The 24,713-nt window shown below is 37.8% G+C and overlaps 1 protein-coding gene across 2 annotated transcripts; it reads right to left on the bottom strand.

Moving 5' to 3' along the window:
• Positions 1-93: 93 nt before the first annotated feature.
• WDR47 (WD repeat domain 47) lies at positions 94-24,463 on the bottom strand. 2 transcript variants are annotated; one of them, XM_014943523.1, is made up of 16 exons: positions 24,441-24,463; positions 24,046-24,132; positions 20,703-20,869; positions 19,063-19,146; positions 18,433-18,517; positions 15,908-16,710; positions 13,236-13,359; positions 10,920-11,098; positions 10,554-10,811; positions 9,781-9,859; positions 8,392-8,549; positions 4,808-4,977; positions 3,666-3,836; positions 3,146-3,277; positions 2,138-2,374; positions 94-1,503 (listed from the first exon to the last, which is right to left on the bottom strand). In XM_014943523.1, the coding sequence occupies exons 2-16, from the start codon at positions 24,091-24,093 to the stop codon at positions 1,361-1,363; spliced, it is 2,838 nt and encodes a 945-aa protein (XP_014799009.1). In that variant the 5' UTR covers positions 24,094-24,132; positions 24,441-24,463; the 3' UTR covers positions 94-1,360. The 2 variants fall into 2 exon arrangements, with proteins under 2 accessions (XP_014799009.1, XP_014799010.1); XM_014943524.1 differs by having other exon boundaries at positions 2,138-2,356; positions 24,441-24,458.
• Positions 24,464-24,713: the final 250 nt, after the last annotated feature.

Here is a 24,713-nt window from a genome sequence, read left to right as displayed (position 1 = left end):
CCAGGCAGACAACAGATTCTGACACACGGCTCCAGCACCAGAGCTGCACTGAGGAATTACAAACCCGGCATCCCAATTAGCAGATGAGATGGCTGCAGGTGTTGGAGGTCTTTATTGAGATTATAGCACAGATACACTTCTATAGTTACCTTTCCACTTTTATACGATAGTTAGAAATGCTTGCTACAGTGCACATATAATTTAGTAACCGAGAGGATCCCAAACTTAACTGCAGTTCAAATAAATAAATAACCTAATGTTTAAGGTTTATATTTTAAAAAGTAAAAGGAACTGTACAATATGAAAATATAACAATACATAAACATTAGAATCTAAAGTTTTGTAGAAATAAAACTGCAGTTTCCCCATACATAAACAGTGCAAGAAATAAAATTCAGATAAGCTTCTGAACTGGGAATTCAAACAATTTAATTCTTAAATTATCATGCAGACATAGCATTTTAAGCCATGCTGGTTTCTATTATAGCATTAATGGTATCCCTTTTACTTGAAAAACTGATAGCCATTAAGCTCACTGTGACAACTGCTGCCAATCCACTCTTTTCTACAGTACATTATACACAGAGGTATTCTGTTGCATTCGAAAAGTAAAATATTACATGTTTCTACAGCAAAATTTTTTTTTTCCAATACTTTTTTCCCCTCCAACATGTTAGCTTGTTCAAAACAATGTCACATAATAAAAACAGCAACATTTCCCCCAGTTTAGATGAAAAGAAAGAAAAGTACCCACACTAAAGAATGGACCATAATCAAGATGTTGTTACTGCCTACTCACCTTTAGAGTTCAAAATTTTATTACTAAAAAAGTTGAAACCGTGGAGCTGTTATAAGGTTTGTCCTCTTGTTGAGAAGCAATGAATATAATAAATCTGAAAAAACAGTGGAAGTAATATATCTTTTATGTGTGTGTGTGTGGAAGTAGTTACATACAACTTGATTAAAGTGGTGCTCAACTGAAGTTTCTGTATAAAATTCTCATTGAGGCAAAGACCAAGGAATGCAATTAATACCAAACTGTAAACACGTCATTCATGGTACTTTGAGTGCACATCGACAACGTAAGAGTTCTCCTCATAGACTTTGGCAACAAGACTACAATAAGTCACAGCAGCATGAGTTCACATGGAAGACTGAAAGCACTGCAAAAGAATATACTAAGAAACACCAAGACCTCCGAAAAACCAGAAAAATCTGTGACAAGTGCCCCTCCTCTTGCTATGACACTCTCCTGCTCAACTGCTGCTCTCTCAATGCCTACTTATTATTACTTTGTTTTTACAGTTCTGTAGTCTCGGGTGTCTGTGCTTTAGCTGCATAGGTTGCCGTTGTTTGCACTCTAGCCGTTGTAGGTCCAAAGGGTTACAGTTCTGTCTGCAGAAGAGGACAAGAAGGAAAGATCTTGCGTGTGCCACCTGCACTGAATAACTTTGTCCTTGTGCTCTCCTACCACCATAAGAGGAAGCTGTTTCGTGAGGTCCCCTGTGGCAAAGGAAGAGAAATCCTCAGTCATTTCATGAATTCATATCCCAGCTCTTTGGGGTTTTGTAAAGCTTACATAGGTAGCATACTTGACCCCTCTTCTCACTCACTCACACGCAGTTAGACTGCCCCAGTGTTTTGCTTTTTAGGCATTACTGCACACAGTGCAACTTTAAAAACCAGGTGTTCACAGTTTTTAAATAACGTGATTAAAATTCAATGGTCAAAAGAAAATGAAGTCTATTAGATATACACAGTATCATTTCTCTTCTTAACTCTTCCCAATAAAAATAAGCATTATTATTATACTTTTTTTTTTTTAAAAGAGTGAATCTTACAAATGCTGCCCGAAAGCAATGGCCATCTCATCAGGCAACAGTGTTAATTAGTTCTTCTATCATAACCAGACCCCTCTACCCAAACAAGATTTAATTCACAGCCTGCATTCTCAGGAACGCAATCAGCCAAATGCAAACAGACAAAGTTATATTTATACACATTTCAAACCCTTGAAAGCTCTACTATTTTTTCCCCTTTCAAACTAAAACCTGATTTTTGAACCAAGTTCTCTTACAACTCCAATACTAAAAGCACCAAACTGAAAATGAACCTAGTATCCTTTTTAGCATGTTACCTTGCAAGTCTGTCACTTTTATTTTCATATCATATGACCCGGTGAGCAAGTAGTGTGCCCCCGGAGAGAAGCGGACGGACCGGACGTCGCTGGAGTGAGGGTGATAGCTCTGCACCATCCGGCCTCCCCGAATGTCGTACAGCATGCAGCTGGAGTCCTCCTGTCCCGTCGCCAGGAGACGACCGCTGGGATCAACAGCTACTGAGGCTACAGCACTTCCTATGAGAGATAACACACCTCAACAACACACACATATTATACTTATGTACATTTGTACTAATAGCCAACTTAAAAAAAACAAAACCCCAAAATATACATTGTATAAGAATATAAAATGGTTAATATATAATGGCCTAATAATATAAAATGGCCTTAGATTTAATAAACATACTTTGCTACTTTTATCTTAAAATAACAACATTTTTATGTTCTAGCACTTAAAAGTCTGAAGCCATAGGTCACACGGGAATGTGACCTATAGTAGCAAAGCTACTGTTAAAGCTGTGCAAGAAAAAATAATAATGTAGAATAATGAAAGGAATTGTGCCCTCTCTCCCCCTCACAGTTCTAATCTATCGCCCCCCCAAGCTTTCAAGAAACAAATCTGAACCCAAGTGCTTCTTAAGAATCCCTTTGCAGATTCCTATACAGTTTGCTGACGACTTGCAAAAATGGCTGCTCCTTTCCGCCCCGTCTTTTGATTCTGAAAGTGTTATTTTGAGTCTTGTTTTATTTTGATGTAGTTGGAAGTGTCTTTGAAAAAAAAAAATAATCACAAGACAAAAAAACTAGCCAACTTTTCAAAAGAAATGTTACTTAAAAAAAAACCACACAAAACAACACAACCCAAAACACACAGGTAAATGTACCCTCACAACTTACTTCTTTTAAGGCACGCCTCCATTCTGTGATTCAAAAAAACCCCTTACATTCACTCTGTACTACTTAGACACCTTCAAAAAAATATTTCCATGCAAGGATGATGAGAAGCATGGGAGCAATTCTTACCTGTTCCATGAAACGTCGTTCCCACAACTCGAACACAGCTTGGCACTCTCAGATCCCAGAATCTTACAGTCTTGTCTTGGGATCCAGATGCAATCATCCAGCCGCTCCAGGTGTAAAGTGCTAAAATATGACCTGTGAACAAGACAATGTATTCATTTGATTAAACATCATTAATCAAATAATGAAACATTACAGTTCTGATTATATTTTTGCATTCAGGGATTTAACAGTTCCTATGGAAAACCTGCACGTTGCATGATCTAAAATGCCAGCAGTGTAAGGCAATACCCAGCTTTGCATTTCCCCTGGAATGAAGCATGCACTCTCTCCATGAAATTAACAGCTAATGTATTTAAAAACAAACACCTTTGCCCAAATACCTGAAGAGCAATTTGAAGGAAAAAAATCTTGCTAGAAAGAAGAACCAGAAGACATTAAAAAAAAACAAAACAAACCAACAACTTTATTAGAAGGTAATACAGACTTAAGAAGCAAGAGAGAGAAGCACCACCACACGTACCGGTGTGGCCACTGAGAGCGTGCAGGCCTTGTCCTCGCTGACAGTCTGTTGTGTAAATATTACAGTCCCCTGCTCCGGCACTTATTAAAATAGCACCACCGCTTTCTGGGCCTTCCATAAAAGCAAGGTCTCTGATTGTCCCGTCGTGCATGCTGAATTCCAAATCTGGCCCTAAAAGAATTTAAAATTCAAGGAACAAAGTGAGGTATACTTTTTGACTGCTACTCCTGCAATCTTTCAAGCAGCTACAGGGGCAACAGAATATTTTAGGTAATGGTGGGTATTCCACCAAGTATAAAACATTGTTGTGTACTTTCTGTAGAACATGCTATTTTGGTTACCACAGTTCAAATAGAATCTCCAAGAACCTTATTTTTATTGAGTGTTGCTTGAGCTTGCTACAGTTCCTAAAGTTTTGCCAGAAGGTACCAAAAGGTACAGAGACCATCTCCACAGCCAATTCCACCCAAGGTTTACAGAGTATATTTATTTCTTTTTGTAAGCTATGGTAAGCAAAAAAGGCTTTCTCTGCCAGGAAGGAAGGATCATTTGGAACATGGAACCACACAGGCCAAGGTAGCCTAAGTTCAAACCAGAAAAGAGTCATATTCAGTGTATTGATTAGAAGGGTTGGGCACGGAAAATCGCATTTGCTGGGAAAGAAGCCATAGACTTCTAGGATGGGAGAGAAGGTGACAGAACTAGGCAAGAAAAAGGGGAACGGCAAGTAAATTCCTACTGATAGTCAGTAACTAGAGTTGGGTAAACATATCTAGTTGGTTTACCATATCTGGAAAAACAAACAAACAAAAAACCAAACAAAAACCATCAAAACAACCCCAAACCAAAAACCAGGAGACAGCATAGTAAGAGAGAGTCTTGCAAACAAAACCCAAATGCAAACAAACAAAAAAACCCAACCCAAACAAAACCCAAGAGATGATCCCCAACCCCTCAGTGACTCTTTACTGGACAAAAGCTACAGTGATGGCAAAAAGGAGGAGAGACTAAGTTAATCAAAGTATTAGAATCAAAATAGCAAACCCTATTAACTACGTAATCAATGTAATTTGAATAGTTTAGCCAAATATTGGAGAAATAATTGAAAATAAATCCTTTAAACTAACACACACACATATTACCTGTTGCATTACAAGTTTCTGCATTAAAAGGCAGTACTTTCACATATTTATCATTAGAACCAGTAGCTAACAGCTGTCCACAGGGACTCCAGGCTACACAGTAGATTGATCCTTTATGATGCTTGTTCCTTTTGAAACGAACTACAGGTTGTTTAGGAGTATTATAAGCACTGAAAAAAAAAAAGAAAAATATCCATTTTCCTTTAATTTGTAACGAAAACAATCTATTCTAAAATGAAAATACTGTTTTTCTATTATGTTAGGTAACATGAAATACATATGACTGTTTGCATTGAAACATATACATGTGATCCAAGACAAAAGAAAATCATTTTTTTGGTCCTGTTTTCTGTTTTTCCTCATCTTCCCATTGTATTTGTGACTGGACATGCAAAAAGAACTTGCATACTCCCTTCAACTATAAAGAGTTGACACAGATAAAATAGCAATTACTAGCAACATACATTAAGACCTTATCCCTGGAGTTCTGAACTGGTGGGGTTTTTCTCTACACCCTTCATACTGCAACACCTTCATCCCGTGGCTGCTTTTGACCAGGCCTGAGTTCAATTGAGGCAGCAGTAGCTCAAGAATGCTCATAAGAGCCACACTGTCTGTGGCAGCACCCAGCGCAGCTGGCAGGGCTAAAGGCTGGGTCTGAGACTAAAACAGTGCACTGCAGATTGGAAAATCCAGATTCCTGAAAGAAGAAAGCAGCCCTTCTGTGTAAGCTCCACATAGGAACGCAGGAAGGTGTTTCTCTTCCAGTTCCCTACCCACTAGACAGAATTCTTAACTGGGGATTGTGTTTGGTATGACTGCGTATGACTGTGCTCCATATATTTGTGTTTGGGCTGATGTGCCTCATAGTACTGTAACAATAAAAATTGAGGCCTTCTGTTTTATCCAAAAGGTTGCTGTCTATGCCATCCTTGCTGTCAGAATGAGTGGGACTCATCAAGCACTTAAAGTGGTTAAAGGATCAATGAAAATGTTTCTGTGTTAACCCCAGCTGGGAAGACAGTACTTGGCGTAAGGCAGGATTTTTCTCTCCCTCCCTGTTGGCCATTAAATAAAAATAAATAACAAAAAAGTACAACAAAATAAAAAACTCCTACATGTTCATCATTATGAGCTGTGCGTTAGGTATTTGTTGAATGAAGTCACTCTCAAAGCTCCACTCATCTATTAGAAAATCTAATACAGCAGTCTGTGCAAGAAAGACACGGTCACAATTACACACTAACACAGGAATCTTCACAGCATCTAAACATACCATACATTCTTAATTCTGAAACTAGGTCAGCTTTCCACATGGCTGAAATTAAAGGAACAGTCCCACTGATGTATGTTTACTCTATTTCAATCGATGAATTTTATAGCATGTTATTTCTCTGTTCCCACAAGAGGAAGCAGTCAAGTACTTCAGTATTGCTGTAACCAACTCATCAACATTCACTCCAGTAACATCAACAACAGAAATTCAACAAATTAAACTGCTATTGAAAAATTCAGAAACTGTACTATAAATACTTGAACAGAAGAGGCAGAGAGAAAAACAGCAGACAAACATCTACATCTGTTTAAAACCTTTTGAGATAAACATGGCTTTAGTAAAGAATTCTAAAATAAATCTACATGGAAGCTAATTTTATTTTGTTGCCAGAGAGGAAATCCGTGACAGATTAGCCTAAATCAGGACACACACCGCAGAGCTTCCCGAATGGCCCAACGCCTTGTATCACACTCAAGAGTTTGGATTCACAGCATTTGTTCAGAGCTGGAGGCAGCAGCTGAGAGTCACTGACTTGGTCACCATGTGGCAGCACCCACCCAGCACAGAGACCACCTGCTGCCAGTCAACCGCGTGGAAACACCGTGATTACCTGAGCAACATCTGCGGAATTGTAATGTGTATCTGTGTTTCATCTCAAATACGTGAAAAAAAAACAAACCACACTACTGTTATACCTTTAGAAAAAGGGAAAAAAACCCAAACCCAACCTGTTGTGAATCATACATCACTTTGAAGAACAATTTTTTAAAAAATCCCAACAAAACTTTGATGTACAATTAAACATCTGCTGTTTACTAGATACTCTACACAACTATAGCTTTATGAAAAACATGAAAAATTTTGAATGCGTGTCTAGACTCAGGCTGTTACAAAGATTAGAATATCTTTAAGATACTGTAATCTCTCTGCTGACTTGTAAATCCCATGATGAAGTGTTTTGGCAGACTATAAGCATAGTGAAAAAATAATAAGAGGAAGAAATACATGTTCAGAATTAATGAAATCTCAGTATTCCTTTCATATCCAGATGCACTGTGTCACTTGTCACAGATTGTACACTGTAACTAGAGATGAAAGCTGCAGAGTCAATCTAACTTTCCGTAATGGGTAGAGCACGTTGTGTGAGAGCAGAGTCAGTCAATAAGGAGGGGTCCATTCCCCTGAAAATGCTTTGCCTTGTTTACCAATCAAGAGGAGGTTGCCTGGGCTTCAATCCCAGCAAGCCGGCTTGCATTGGCTATCAGAAAAATCACCTCTTTGTTTCACACATTGCCAATAAGTATTTTGGAACTAAACTTCAAAGATTACGTTACTGATGATATTTAAGGAAGAAAAGAAAAAAACCCAAAAGTCAGATTACTTTTTGAATACTTTGGAAGGCTGAACATGAATCCTATCTGGGAAGGTGTCCCAGATAAAGTCACTGTGCATACTTGTAGCTCCTCCCGAGACTGTTGAGTTTTAGATGCCTGCACTTCCCACCTATTCCAAGAAAATGACATAACTGGAGCAGAGATGAGGAAATGGTTATTGAGATGGCAATATTTATCTCCAAGTGAAAGAAGATTTTTCCCCTTCCTTAAAAATAAATAAATAAAAAAAAAAATCATAGAATGATTAGAGTTGGAAGGGATCTTAAACATCCTCTCTTTCCATCCCTCCTGCCATTCCCACTAGACGAGGTTTCTCAAAGCCCCATCTGACAGATGAAAACAAAACAACAAGACTAGGTGCACAGTAAACCACAAATAGCCCTCTTCACGTCAAGGAATTGAAGTACCAGGAAAACAACATTTATAGTAACAGTGGGCCAACAGACATGCTCTGGCAAATTTCGCTGTAAAAGTGGAAGATTTTATTGCTTTCTCTACTGTCAAGTCTGTCCTCCTGCCAGAAACTGCATTTTATGGAGCCCAACTTGTGCTGGCTTGGGAACTGACACATGCTTTCTCCCACTTTTATAGCTGGAATATCAAAGCCAGAAGCCACCACAGTAAACACAGGAAAAGACCACCTGCTGCGACAAAAATAACGCTTTTGTAACAAAAGGTGTAGTATTGTGACAGTGCATCTTGCCAGTAAAGAAGAGAGCAAAGAAGTAGCCCACAAATACGCAAATCCTTCAGTAGATCATCTTACTTTTGTTTGGCAGTTCAGGTTTCTAAGGAAAGCACTGTGCTATTTGCAAGAATAAATGAAAGGTATGAAATGTACAGATATCAGTAGCTACAGGAGAAAGAAGTGCTATGATACGGAAAAAAGAAATAATGATAACAAGCTTTCTTACCTTGGGTCAATTACATCTGGATAGGCACACACTCTCAAAGTTTTGGAGTTGGAGCCAACAGCATATAAACTCCCACTGGGATGAAAGGCTACAGCTCTGACAGCTTGTGTGTCTTCTAGAGTATTAATACAAATGAACTGCTTTTTTGATTTGTCATCCTGTGTAGAAGGGTAACAGTCAAATAAGGTTCTTCATCATAAAACTGGACAGTTTAAAATGGACGTGACTTTTGCAGTATAACGTAAAACTTTTGTACCAAAGTATTAATAAGTACCAACACCAGATTAAACTATTCAAATTACAGGTTTGTGCATCAATGTCTACTCCAGTGTTCAGGAACAGCATACTTCAAAATGTTCTTTTCTTCAACTCACTCATACAGCTAACATTAGATTAACATTTTTCATTCTTCCCCCAGGCTTCCAACAGCTTTTGTTCTTCTAAACAGCCCATCTCAAAAGCATGACGTTACAGTTTGTTTCTGTGTAAACACATTTGAACTGTGTGAAACTTGTAAGGGGAGCAAAGCTGCATTTTTACTGAAAACAGTGCAACTACAGTTTATAAAACAAAGATAATACTAAACATAAGAATCAGCTTTTCACCCTGTAGATAACACCAACTTATCATTAAATTATACAAAGCTTTATTACATCATCCTCCAGACAACATCACCACTTTTCTAAAATTTTTATTTTCAATTATCTGATGCAGAAACTTTGGAATGCACTCATTGCAAAGTTATTTCCCTGAAGTCAGACCATACTGATGAGTCCAACAATCAAAGTTTCAACCTGGAAAACACAAACAATTGCTGTAAAAGACACCCCATTGGAAGCTGTGTTGTTCAAGGAGAAGCTGAGAGAACTGTGACTGTTTGGCCTTGAGATCAGAAGGGCATTTCAGGGAGTGTGTAAATCTCATCAGTGTATATAAATACCTGAGAGGAGGAGTAAAGAAGATTGACCAAAACTCTCATCAGTGGTATCCAGAGAAAGGACGAAAGGCAATGGACACAAATTGAAATACAGGAAATTCCGTTTAAACTTTTTTTTGTTGTTTTAAAAGCACTATGAAGGTGGTCAAGCGTGGGATCAGGCTGTCCACAGAGGTTGTCGAGTCTCCATCCTTGAAGATACTCAAAACCCAAGTGGACCCAGCCCTAAACAATGTGCTCTTATTGACCCGTCTCTGAGCAGCGGGTTTGGACTCAGTCTCCAGACATCCCTTCCAATCTCAATCATTCTGTGATTCTGTAGGCACTGCATCAACCAAACATTCCTTCTAAATATCTATTTACAATGAGAGGATGTCACTTACACAGAATTAAATATTGAATCTTCTGGAAAAAAAAAAAAAGAAACTGTAAAGGACAATAAGAAAACTCACCTCATCGCTTTTTGTCCTAGTTAAATTCCCTGAGGAGTCTTCCAACTGTGGCTGAGTGACAGCATGTTCTGATACACTCCTTTGATTTGGTGAAGAGTTTAAGTTCACAGGACAGAAAAAAACAAGAGCAGGGACAGATTTGTTTATAAGCATTTTCTGGGCTAAAGTTACAGTTTCAGTCATACTCAGAACTGACTAATTTATGTGGACAAGTGTTATGTGTGTCTGATTCTTTATCATTAAACTGTAATTTTTACACGAGGTTACTGATTTTGCAGCAACTTCAGGGATTGAATAAGTGAATGCAAGTTGAATATATTTGTTTTCATTCCATAACATACATATACACATTTACGTAACACATACACATGGAAAAAAGGCTGTTGCTTTCAGTTCAGCACTACCTTTAGGTAACAGAAGCAATCCAATTCCCACTCTACTCTGCCTCTCTCTCCATCTAGTTTGGATTTAATAAAAAAGCTTTCAGAAACTTAGTGAAACACAAAATAAACAAGGACTATACATATAAGGAGGAATAAAAAGTCTGAAATTAAAAATAAACATAAAATGTAAACGATAACAGATGACCACTATTTTTCATGCGTGCTGTCAAAATGATTTTTATAATCCCTATAAAAATATACAGAAAACACTGATCATGAGCTAAATATCCCTAATCAATGAAAAAATCTTTTGATAACAAAAAATAAATACAAACAGCTATTCCCACATGCTAACACATTTCTGGTACTGAACAGTATCATATAACTTACGTTTGATTCCCCAGTACAGGTGACTCTTCAGGAAAGGGTATCTGATTAGCTGACCCACGCTTCCGAGGAGTGCTTGTATTCACATTTTGGCTATCAGTCGTTACCCTCTGACTGGCATCTGAAGGTGTTGATGTAACATTGCTTGCTGGATTGGCAGATGCATTCCCTTTGCTCCCATTACATTGCTGGCTAAGTGTTTGTACATCATTTCCAAGACTGTCCATACCCATATTTAATTCTCCTAGCTTCTGGATAGATCTAGTAACAAATGTCCAAAAGAAAAAAGAAAAAACCAAACCAGGTTATTATGAGAACTTGAGGAAGGACAGGAGTGGGTGGAGGGAAGAAGGAACGAACCCCCCTAACCTGTTGAGAAACTGTTCAGTAAGATTCTGTTGCTGGTCAGCTCCATCTTCTTGATTTACACCTCCTTCCAACAACATCTGCTGGTACAGCTGCCTTTGTTGCTCTTTCTGTTCTAAGTGCTGCTGGTAACGTAGTCTTTGTCTGTAATATTCTTGAAACTGCTCAGTTGAATCCCGCAGCTAAAAGGAAATGAGAATTACTGATGAAAATTAAATAGTTAATCGTGGTATTTAACCTAAATATTCACTTTTTGGTTTGTTATTTCAATACAGGCATCAAGAGGCCAGCAGATTCTCCGAGGAACAACACTTTTGTTCTTCCCTAAAACTAGATACAATTTCCATTTTAGAATAGGAAATCACCGCCAGTCTGTGCTATTCACTGCTGAAGTAGTTCTGCTGTAATTCAGAAGATGACTCCTCTTTCCCACAAAGCTTCCAGAGTATTACTTAAGATCAAAACAAACAGGTGATTGGAAACGGAAAATAGAAATTAGAAAACAATCTAAGCTACATTCCAAACTCCGAGTCATATTTTCACTACAAATTTAGTAATTTTCTGCCACATTGGCACCTCCTTGCCTCAGTGTGCAGAGCCAATTTACCTCTCCCACCTTGAAGTGGTCTAATCAAGTGTTACATCTTATTTTTGAAATTGGTGCCTTGTTCTAACTTTAGAGTTCTTTACTTTAGAAAGTAAAGACACAAGAATTTCTTGTTTTATAATGGATTTCCTAGTGCTGTTGCATTTGTAAAAAGTCTACCACCTTAGGTTTCCTGAGACAAATACTTGTAATTTGAAAACTCTCAAGTTATCTTCAGAAGTCTAGAAAGCATTCATTCTCTGTATTTCAAATATGTGAATTATTCCCCAGTCATTGTGTCATAAACCTTCTAAGCAACAGGTATATTCTTATCTATACTTCTTTCCATGACTGATACTTGTTTGTTCCAGTTGGGTTCAATCCTTTGATCCTTTGGATTCTGTGTCATCACTATCCAAGCTAACACCTAAACCTAAAATGTTTCCCAGATGCTCTAAACTCTGGCTTCTAACTCAGTCTATCCAGGAACAAAGCAAAAATAGAGCTATGAAAAGAAACTTAAAGGAATTTCTTACTCGCACAGAAATACACCCGTATCACTATGATGTGGGGAAAAAAAAAAAAAGGTGAAATTGGTGACTGGGTACTACATTCTTTTCTACTTGTGTGTAACAGCCTGGCCAACATCTTCATCCACAGCACAATATCTACTGTCTTCATTCTATCATGTAAATACTGCATCTGTTTTTTTGCCTTTGGAAGCCTGCTCAGTTATACATCTGGCTAAGCTCTTTCCTCCCTCCCCTTATTGCCCGTGTGCACACATAACACTGTTGCAGTACAGAAGTTACTCAAAGTCCTGCAGGGGAGTGAAGTCCTCAGATTTGGAGGACTTTGTTAATCCTCCAATAGGCCCCATTGCCTCACTGAAGTATCCAGAGTCTACAAGAATATAGTCCTGTCAAGACTAGACTGGTTTTCAGTGCCCTATAGGTGTCATAAACCCAGACAAAGTTTACTTAAGAAAAATCAAACTGGAGTCTGCAAATAAAACAGGCTGCATGCTCAACAGTTATTTATCGCTACTGAATTAAGAGGTATGTAAAACTGTGGAAAAAGGACAGAATGTGTAACTGCTTTCATTGTTCCTTACTGAACTATTACTTAACTTTCCCCATAATGCTGTTAAGGAGAAAAAGGGCAGGGGGGGAATATAGTCAAGGCACAAGCCTTCAAAGATTAATCCAAAAGAGGTTATGTTATTGGATTCTGAATAGCAAAGATACATTTACTAGGGAATTACCCAATTTTAATTTCTCTGTGTTCTAGATAGAAAATGATTTAAGATGACCTATGAAACTTGGTGTTAACACCAAAAATTGCAGGCTACATGCCAGATTCCTTGCTAAAACACTAAGAAGATTCTTAAGCATTGTTTAATTTAACACTGGCTTTGAGTACTGCAAAACTTTTTGCCTCCCCGCCCCCGCCTTTTTTTTTTTTTTTTTAAGATATACTCAACAGTTTAGCAACACTGCTGATGAGAGAGGACACACTAATCAGCTGCATTACAGACTCAGATGACAGCAAAACTTTATACAACAGATAGTAGTTTCTTATGTAAGACGCAATGTGGTATTTTCACTATAGTAAAAAGAAGATTCAAAGCCACCATTGTCATGCATGAAGTTCTCAACACAAAGGCAAATCATTATGAAGTGATCAGAATACAGCTCAAAGAGCCTCATTATTTTTAAACAAACAACCACTACCTCATTTTTTTCTTGTTTGGCTGATCCCTGACTCTGTGCTCCATTAACTGGTTCATTTTCTGGAACTGAACTCTGGCACAAAGTCTCACTGCCGATGGGATGCTGTGGCTCCACGGGAGTATCACTTCATGCAGCAACATGGAAGAAAAAAGAAGCTTAATTGAGAAAAATTTAGAGTAAAAAATCCCCTAGTAAGTAGAGAAAGGTAACATTCTAGTGTAAAATCTGGTAACACAAGTATGCAAACTTCTTAAGTGACATAAACCTGAAGATATTGCTTAGGAAAAAATGCCACTTGCAACGGCTTACACTAAACAAACCCCCTAACAAACAAATAGCAGTCAGTGCTAGACAGACAGTGCTTTGTCCCCACATTTTCCAAAAAACTTACCACTACGGGATATCCAAATTCCACGGTTTCTATCCCTACACTGGAATTACACACCCTTTAACCAGCAAGTTATTCAAGATCCCCTGTTTTCAAAGCAACTATACGCATGGAACATATCAGATTTAGTATGTGACTAATGTCTTCCATAATCACTACCATTAACAACCTAAATTTAAACTATACTTATATCCATCAGTTTGGACATCTCTGGAAGTACTACACAGAAAAATGTTTATATCAGTTTTGCTATTCTTGTATCATGTAAGTATTTCTGTGTGAAACTCTTTCCAAAATGCTTTAGCATTCAGTAAGTGTGCAGAACACATTAAAGCCCTGGATTCCCATCTTCAGTTTCGTCAACTTACAAAGTCCTCTTTACTCAGTGACTTGGAGCAAAGATCTTTAAGAAGTTATTTTGAACTTCTTGGGTATAATAACAAAAGTAATGTAGCTAATTAAAAGATGAGTAATTACTTGCTGAATACAACTTATAAAAGAAATACTGTATTTCTCTCATGTGCAAGAGGAAGCAAGGGCCAGATACACATAAATTTCAGCTTCCCAGCTTCTGCCCTTGCAAATACTGCCATTTAAGTTGAACAGTTATTCTGAAGTTGTTTTTTTTCCCCTCAAATATGTAATGTCTTCTTGAAAACTATAGGTCTGGTGCCCTAACCTTATTCTAACCCTCAAGAGGTATATCATTTAATGAAAAAGAAAGTTAAGATCTATCCCTTAGCATTACATGTACACAAAGTAAAACCGCATCAATTTACCACTTTATTTAGCCTACAAGACAAATAGTTTTTTGTGCAGAATTATTCCAGTACACTGAAATTGAAAAAGGAAACAAAAAAGTTTCCAGAATCAGTTTTAACATTGGTCCCTGGTCTACACATGTGAATGTTAAAGTTTGTGCATACAGGGAAGTACAATTAGAAGATGCACAATTTATTAGTATCTTCAGGATACACTTTTAAAATATGGAACTCAAGAGATACTTCCATAGCACTGAAGCTACCCACAAACTCCAGTTGTGAAGAGACTGGTAAAACCAAAGACTTAAAGTGGATCATTTAGAATCAAATGAAATAGCTCCTTTCAAGGTAAGGATTTAGAAAATGTATTGAGACATTCATCAATGCAAAAATCTCCATTGTTATTGGTGAACTGACATAAGAATGATTGCATTTGTTTCCCTTTTATTGAGTTTAGTTACAGCTGCTCTTTATCTTAACAGAAGATAAAAAAATATTGCTGTAAGGCAGAACTAATAGACAAAGTCACCAACTGTGGCCAGGACTTGGAACACCACAGCTCTGAAAGTGTCCTCTGCTGGCCAGTGCACCCAAGCGCAGGGCTACTTACCCACCTGGTTCTTTAAGTGTCAAAAAAGCTGGCAGCTGCTTGCCAGAGACATACATATAACACTTAGAAAGGAGCAGAACTGCTGATCAAAATAAAGGCCAAGAAAAAACATGCTAAGCGCTTAACTGAAAGTACCATTCCTCCTGGATACCAGCACTTTTCTCTCAGAAGGTAAAAAGCACAAAGTTTTGATACAGGCTTCAGTTCTTAAGGCAGGCAGGAAGGTAGTTTTGCAGCCTACATTGCATTAAAAGAAGTTATTAATAGCATTCACCACTATCCTAACCCAACTATCTTCATATTCCAATATAAAAAACATAATACATTCATCAGCCTTACTCAGATTTGGGTTGGAAAATGGTAGAGTAAGTATCTAAGCTGAATACTATTGTTAAGTAATAGAGGAATGCTACAATGGCATGTAGTTATTCCACTGACTTCATTTGGACTGTTTCTATATGTAAATTTTTTAAGTATACTTAATCATTTAGTGTCAGGACCAAAACAGACAGACACCTGAGGACAGAATGGGATAGAAAAAGAAGATGAGAGTTATAGTTACTCTACAGACACAATTTATTTATCTGAATTAAAGAATTCAGTAATACTGAACGTAAGTCTTAGACTCTGTTACACAATCAGAGCATACTTGTGCTCTGCACTGGGTTTTCAAATTTTAAGAAAGTCCAGACTGAATCCATAAGGCTCAAAACCAAATATGAAAATTCACTTTGATCATAAAAGTGAAAGGAAGAAAACCCCTTGTATACAGAGTTTTAATTACAACAGAATTTAAACAATCAAATGATGTTTCCATGTTACAATTATGTTCAAAGTTACAGTGCAGGTAAGAACCCAGTAAGATAGAGCGCAACATAAGCCAAGGTAAAAATAAAGCTACAGTTGTACTCACCGCTCAGGTGACTCTTCAAAAATGCTGTGACACTCAGTATTCTCAAGCATGAGACTTCGGCTGAGGTTCTGTACTCCTGGGTAATGGAAGTTAGCAAAGGAGTGTGACATGGGGGAAGTTTTGGTCCCAAGATCTGTGACTCGCTTGTCGTGACTCGTTAACCCACACGACAGCCCATCCAAGGCAGGGTTTAAGGAGCGGGTCATGTAAGCGTCCGCTGACTGAGGCCGTCTCATCGGGGATGATGGATGAGGAGACAGTTTGCTGATAAGAGGTGTCAGAAGATCAGCATACGCAGCTTTTGTAGGCTTGAGGAGTTTATCAACATGAATATTAAGCATCTTTTGTTCAAAAGCACAAGAAAAAACAGTGGCTGGCAGATTCTGCAGCCATGATAATAAGCTAAGGTCCAAGTCATCACACCCATTCCCACACAAGAGATCAATGCCCAGCAATACTTCACTCTCTGTGATTTCTTCTCCTGTTGCTTTACTCTGACAGAATTCCACACAACATTCATAAAGCAGTCCCTTCATGACAAGCTGAAACAAACGGTTGTTACTGGCTTTGAAGCCGGCCTCGCTCAGTTTCCTGTCGGCAGGAATAAACTCTGCCACCATGACACAGGCTTCTTCAAAGCAGTGAACCCGGGCCGTGCTGGGGTTCCAGTCCTTGAACTCGGCGTGGTTGGTCAGGCGAGGCAGCGTCAGCAGCAAGCAGAGTTTGCTGTAGTCTTCCTTAGAGGGACAATATTCTTCCAGCGCATGTAGGCACTGCACAGCCTCTCGCATGGTAAATTCCAGCTGCAGAAATATTAACATTAACAGAGCAGTTCGCAGTACATACGCTTCTACAATAAAAAGTTAGTTGGAGAAGAGCAGGCAATAGCAGAATGTCTCCACTGTCATTCCTTCATTACTATTACTGCTTATATTTTAAATAAAACAGCATACAAGATAAAGTCCGCAATTGCTGATGCAAATGTAGTTACAACAGAGACAAATTTCTGGATGCTCTGACTTCCTGAAATCACCCCCAGTCCCACTTTAGACAGACGTATGAAACTTTTTCATGTCACTGCAGGTTTGATAGGCCTAAAACTTTCATGTCACCGCAGGTTTGATAGGCCTAAAACTTTCATGTCACCGCAGGTTTGATAGGCCTAAAACTTTCATGTCACCGCAGGTTTGATAGGCCTAAAACTTTAGAATTGTAACTAAACAGCTACAATTGTATCAGAGCACAAAAGGCTACTTCCATTCTCAGAGCCAACTCATTTTTTTTTTCCTTTTTTTTTATGTCTGTGAAAAGCAATTAGCGTAAGTTATAAAAGGCTTGTAGATTTCTCCAATTTCCAGTGATTAGCAACTTCAAGTTGTATTTTATATTAAGATTTTCTGTTCTTCAGTCAAAAGTGTTAAAAAAAAGTTCAAGAAGTTCTCAGAAGAATACACCAAATAATAACAAGGCTTAAGTACAAAGCTTGTTGACAGCTAAAAGCCAAGAACCATGTTAAATACACGCAACTTGGTATTTTTAGTTACAAAGACTGAAAAAAAATAAATAAACCCCCCCACTTACCCATGCTACCTAGCTTCTGCTCAATGCAGCAGCCTTTCATCTACAACATACCAACACATAAGGTTACATCCAAAACAAAAACATAAAGGACATAAATCTGATTTTTTTTTTCTCTACTGCTGTCTAGTAACAGATTGAGTGATTGGAGGAATAGTACACCTTCCCTTTACAACTATAAATAAAGACTTACTTTTAGCTTTCTCTACACTGACAAGAGAAGATTCTGCAGTACAACGTACGTGTAATGGGACAGAGAATAAAAATCAATTCAGTTTGGAAAACGAAATCAATTGTCTTAACACTACTGGCATTCTTAAACTCGTAAGATTTTTGTTAGAAATTTGGTATTCATGTATTATCAACATAAATGAAAAACTATAATTAATTTCACATTTTGCACACCTTCTTTCTCAGTTTATGTCTCTATATTGAAAACCTAATGTGCTGTTTGCACATGTAACTGAATCCATCCTTTGTGAACACATCTGTTCCCTCCAATGAAACAACTGTATCCTTTCTCTCTAAAAGCAACAGCGATAAAGTTTAAGAGAATTCAAATCGGAATCTTTCACCTGCTCCTAATTCTGACAATAAACTTCCATCATTCTGAGACTTGCTTCAGAACTTCTGAAAAAGAGAGCCCTGTACTTTAGCACAAAAGCATAAAGTAAACCTCAGGATCAGGACCACAAACCCGGCATATGGTCACTGACCTACACTCCCAAGTTTCAAGCAACCTTTGTATACACAATTCTACTTGAGACTTGGGAGCCACGGTCATTTCCAAAAGATATCAATTATTTTTTCCACTGTTGATGAAACCATTTGGTAATAGCCAAAAATTTGTGTATTCAGCACCGGGAGATTCCACGTTGCCTTGAATCAGAATATCTCAATAGGCTTCTCAGCAACAAAAAAATTTCCAAAAAAGAGACTATTCTTACATGCTGAGGCTCATCTTCTGCTGACATCGCATTGTTTACACATAAGGCTTCCAAGAACTTCTGCTTCATTATAATGTAACGAAACCTGCAGGTGAGAAGTGAAATCGTATACATCTTGATACAGAGCTCAATGTTCTTTTAGAAATAAGCAGCTAATTTTACCGCTAATTTTTGAGTTAAGCATGGAAAACGAAATCACAAGGAACTCTGACCTCAAATTTTAACAAATTTTGGTAACCAAAAAGTGTATTTTAACAGGAAATGTCTTCTTCCATTATTGCTTTCAGAAATATTACATTTAAAATATTAGAAGGCCAATATGAAAAAAGTATAGCAATCATACTAATTTCTTAAATAGAAGTATGACAGAGCAGCCAAATATAAAACATGCACCACATTCCTAAAGTGTATGACAAATGAAAACTCATTACCGATTGTGTGTACATACTTTTCATAGTTTAAGTTAAAAAAAAACACATGCATATACTTCAGGAACAGTGTACAAGTTAGCAAAAAAAAAAACAAAACTAAGATTAAAAAGTTAGAACTACTGCTTTCATAACAAAACTTAGAAATTCATGTATTTTCCACAGCTCAAAAAACTGAACTCTGAGATACATTCCCTTTTACCTTTTCTTGTCGAATTTTTCCATACATTCAAGAGGCTGAATAAATTGAAGAACCTCATCCCACTGGCCATCAAGAATCAATTGCCTAGTAAAAGGAAGAATCACTGCTTTAATTTCACTGGACAAGAACAACCTTCTTTTTAAGTAAGCAGCTCATTCAAAAACACAAGAGTAAGTTAAATATACAACAGGTCATCAGCCTGCTTTGAAAAGTCAATGCTTTGTACAGATGCCAAGTTGACTGTCTGATGTGACTAGTAACAAGCAAGCCCAAAAATCCAAGCTCTCTCTCAATATTTTATAGAAATAACTGCATACAAGGACAAATATTATTTTTGTTTAAAGACACATCAAAAAGGACAAAATAGTCCTTTGTTTCCTGCTTCAACATTAATTCTTATTTTAAAAAAATCTTACTGGAAGAATACAAATAAATATATTGATTCAATGAATCCTCAGGAATGAAAGCAAACTTAAAAATGAGTTAACTGTATAAATACTGCTGGGCCTATTTCATAAGGGGAGGAAGGGAAAAACACAACTCCCTTATTAAGAACATAAAAGGAACAGCTTGGCAGGAACTATGCCAGCACCAGGGCTCCAGCTCCAAGACCAGTGGGCTAGACTGCACAGGTGCTTTAGTTCAGTTTCTTCATGCCCTCATATCATACATAGTTCTCTGTAAAAGGCCCAGGAGAGAGTTTCTCATTAAAGGAATACTCCAACTACGCTAAGAATGAAACTAAAAAACAGGATTAATAACTGCAATCTTTCTCTAATTTTTCTTTCATTTTATTCCAATGTCCATAATGTTAAACAAAAAGGAAGTCAGGTGACAAATCTTGTTCAGTGACAAAATACATTTTTTACTGTTTTAAGAACAGCTGGAAAAATTATTTTCTTGTGTTCCTACGAAGTTATTAAGTATCTTTGGCATGAAATAGAAAACAGCAATGCTAAAAAAATAGTGTGCATTTACAGTGACTCCTTTTAATAATTTTGAGGGCAATACGATGAATGGTAAATCACACCAACTCTCACACCCTGATGACAGCAGAGATTCCTTTCATATTGTTAACATTAAGAGAGATCTAGGTATTATTTTGAAATCCATGTAATATTTCCTGGGGAAAAGCTTTAGAAACCACTCTGCTCCTAGATCTTAGCACTAGGATATAGTAAAAATATTTTACTTATTTTAGAAGTCAACGAACTATATATTCAGTTGCAAGTGACATGGTAAGCAGATAATAACAGATCACTGCTGCCAACAGAAGATCTTGCTCTCCCATCCTATTCCTGCCTGTGTGCTTCCCCGACTTACCCTGCACTCACACCGGCGCTTAAGACTCTTTCCCACCTCAATTCATTAGCATGCCAGAAAAATAACCAAGTTAAAATAAATGAAGGAAACAAAAAAAATCTAACTCTAAACCCATGTTGATGATGCCTAGTTAGTTACTTCAAGCGGCTCACAGGAGGAGGTCATTAACTTCAGAGTTGGACCACAGAACTGGGATCAGGAAGAGGCAAAACAGAAAGAAGGCATAACACCTGTTTAGTGGCAGCAGCCCAAAGAATCACAGTCCCATTGTATGTTTTCATAAAATGGTATTTAAGCACCAGAGAAAGACTTCCTACCTTAGAAAAAGCATGTCATCTGAAAACAGGCCATTAATGACCCCACTTTCTTTCTCAAGTGCCAGCATACTGATATGAAGTTTCCTTGAGTTCAGAAAATCTAGTATTAGTTTAATTATTTCAGCTTCTTTAACATTCACTGTTTCTTCAGCCGTCATGATGGCAGCCTGAAAGGGAAGAGAGAATTTTAGCTATGAGCATTACCTTATTTTATGCTTGGTTAACGAATGTTGGCTATTAAAAAAACCTAAAAATACAGTTTTACAAGACAAATTATAATATTACTAAAAATTAAATAGACAGGATCAGTAAACTCATTTTAAGAGGCTGATTATGAAGCCACAATTAAGACCTAACAATGCGCCTGCATCTTTTTTATTTCTATCCTATGCATATATAGGGGCCCAAATAAACAAATCTATCAAGAAATCAATCCTCCTGCTGTGTGAAAATATTGTGCTTACCAAGTCAGCTAAATGTAAAATTTTCCTTTCTGAAATGCAAACGGTGAAGTTCAAAGAGCATAAAAATGAGCCAGTCACTATGTCATTATCTAGCAAACTTACATATGAACTTAAATGTTTCTCACACGTATAAAAAGCACAGCACGCTAAAAATACCGTTTCCTCCTACTCCATTTTTCAAGTAGTGTATGGCAATTATGTCAAGGCTTTTCATTCTTCCTTCATAAGGACACCTATATCTGTCTATATGCTATATGAAGACTCTAAAAGCTGCAAACCCAAGGCAGCCTCCACCAGTTTGACCACTGACTGCCAGAGTCCCACCTGCCTCCAGCTGGATGTTCCTGGCCTTTCCTCACTTATGACACTGGGTCAGCTTTTCCAGCATCTCAGGTGCTGAAATGGCTACAGGGTCTAATGAGCTCTCCAGCCAGCAGGAAGAAGATGCAGCTGGGGCAGTGACAGGCCAAGGCCCTGGCTGCCAGCAGTCAGCTTGTTTAAAGCTCCCATGGATACAACGTCCAAGCTCCTCTGCAACACAATTCCTTCAAGGACATGAAAGTTGTAGCATGTACTTCTCTTAGGAAACTTAAAATAAATCCTGCTTCTGACTAAGTCTTGCAAGTTTCCTGAAGCCTGACTTAAAGTAGAAGCTGTTCTACTTTTTTTTTTTTTAATTTTAAAAAGACTTTGGAAGAAAAAAGATTCAGATTAGATATCAAGAAGAAATTTTTTACTATGAGGGTGGTGAGACACTGGAACAGGTTGCCCAGGGAAGTTGTGGATGCCCCATCCCTGGAAGTGTTCAAGGCCAGGCTGGATGGGGTCTTGAGCAACCTGCTCTAGTGGGAGGGGTTGGAACTCTATGATCTTTGAGGTCCCTTCCAACCCAAACCATTCTATGATTCTATGACTTAACTGCTGTAGCTCCCAAGCTGATCTGCTGAAAACTATCTGGGGATATGGGGAGAAACCCTGTAACACAGTCAAGCCATGTAGCACTGCCTCATCAGGAGCTCCTTAAAAAAGGCTAGTAGCTACAAAACTGCAATTTCACATCAGGAAAAATTCAATTTAAGCCCATGTTTCTACAGAAAGGGGTGGTCCCTCTTCTCACCTCTGCACTCATCCACATGTCCCCAGTCACTTCATGGCACCTGCAATGGAGCTGTATGGTCAGCCAGACCTCTCCTCCAACATTTATTCACCCCACAGACACAAGGGCACTAATGCTGAAACAAGGAACTGACAGAGCTTTGCTTCCTGCAGTAGCAAAGTCTTAACTTGATATAAATTGACTACGAGAATGCACCAAAGAAGAGAGAAGTAGTCAATATCATCATCAGGAGGTGACATCCCAAGGAACGAGGAGACTGTAGAATAACAGTGATCAGAAAAAAGACTGTACAGAGCAAGTTTTTCACAGCAGCAAGTTACAGTTACCCCAGATCCTCCCCCTTTTGAATTTAATTCAAAATACTTCTTATTTCCCTCAGACAACCATTTACTTATGTGGAAATGTAGCAACTACGATGCTAAAAGACAACCGTCTGTGCCTAACACAGCTCTGAAGGCAAGCTGAAGAGATGATGCAGCCTGCAGGTACCTTGGCTGTGGAGAACTGGAGTCCATAGCCAGTTATCTATCTGGAGATACACAGAAACTGACAATAGGAAACCAAAGGACAGATATAAAGAGTTTGAATAATCAAACAAGACACTCATGAAGTTTCTTAACACGAAATTGATTATTTACCAGAGAAGAGGGGAAGAGACAAACACTGTAGCAAAACTTCTTACTGTTCATCATAAACCACTGCTAATGAACTTGAGAGGATACAAAAATTCAGGCATTTTTAAGAGGGAGTTTTGTACTATGTTGTCTAAATCCCCAAGTCTTCTGTCTTCCTCACAGTTTTATGCCAACTCTTTTCCAAGTAAGTTTTTTTCCAGAATGTTTGACTAGAAAAGCATTCGATTTCAGCAGCATAGTTTATTTTGGAACAAGAGACCTAATTGTGCCAGATGAAATGGCCTAACTTCTTTTTAAAAATGGCTGGGTTTAATTCTCATTTTAGTCGCAGAAAACTCAAATCACCAAGTACTTTGATGGGTCTCAGGACAGACATACCCAGAGCCCATGAACCCACTCTCAGCCCGTAAAGTCAGAGCAAAAAAACCCAAAAAAACCAGCTTGCAGAAAAGAAAACAGATAGACACACAAATCCAAACTCAGAACTTCTACAAAGATGCTTTTTCCTTACATATTAACATTATTTCAACTTCCCCCTTTGGCAACTGGATAAGGATTTTTGCTGCCAGAAAAAAATTCAACCCTACTCTTATACACAAAAGGAAAAAAAAAGGAAAAAAAAATCAGCACAAATCTAACAAGGAGTTTAGTATTAACATCTTAATTCCCAACCTCACCTAATGCATTTCCATTTCTCTTTTATTACGCTTTATGGCACTTGTGGGTTTTATACAAATTAAACTGACTCCCTTGCCAAAAGACAAAGTAAAACTCAGGCAAAGCCATATCCAGACTCCCCATCAGAGAACTACTAGAAAAATTTAGACTAAGACTCCCTTTGAAGAAAGGAGCAGCAAGTCCAGCTCTCTTTTCAACTGGCTCTACTGAACTCAAGTCTAAACCGGAAAACACAGCTTCAAGATTGTCTTAAAATTAATTATTTGTATATTCTATTGATGGAAAAATGAGCATAATACTCGGTACTTCACTTAAGAGTAAAACTACATTAAGTAAAATCCAGCATCTGCAAGAAGAAGTTGTCTTCCATTTTCTATTATAGTTTTAAAAGAAAAGCTTTGTCCTGAACATAAAAGGCTTTGCCAATTCTAACACTTAACTTCACTTACTTTATGTTGCCCACATAAATAGGATAAAGGACAACTGGCATCCTCCATGTTTGATATGAGAGTAGCAACAGCACTTTTGGGGTCCTACTAAGAAAAATATAACATAATATTCAAACATAGTTTGGATAGTGAACTTCTGAATAAGACTTGATGTATACAGATAAGCTCATACATTAACAATATTATGAAAATCTTTAGTGTGCATTTGCTCTCAGAGCAAAACTCCCATTGCACAAATAGCTAGAAAAGAACAATAAACCTACTAGAGAAGATTTTCACCTAATTGATGGTTTTGTAGGCTGATGAGCTCAGACTTCTCTTATAAGCATTACACTGTCAAAATAATAAGCAGCACTGTAACACTATCATGAAATTATAAATATACATAGGCTTACACATCATCCTCTGTGAAATATATCAGTTTTTCTGACATTCACTGGTGTGCCTGTGTATGTGTATAAATAAAAAAAATAGTAATTAAAGAGCAAAGAACAGCCGGGAAACTCAAGATTAGCGCTCAAGCTGCATCTTTGGTCCATCCCACCCTATTGCTTCCTGCCAGCACATATGGCACACAACGTCACAATCTGATCAGCTCAAGCTCTAATACTCAAGAATGATTGAAGCACAGCATTAGCTTGAGTTATAAATGAAAGTAAATGAGTATT

The sequence above is a fragment of the Calidris pugnax genome, unplaced genomic scaffold, assembly GCF_001431845.1.
Source record: "Calidris pugnax isolate Ruff unplaced genomic scaffold, ASM143184v1 scaffold63, whole genome shotgun sequence".
NCBI classification, from domain to species: domain Eukaryota; kingdom Metazoa; phylum Chordata; class Aves; order Charadriiformes; family Scolopacidae; genus Calidris; species Calidris pugnax.
This window is presented reverse-complemented; position numbering and strand designations above follow the sequence as displayed.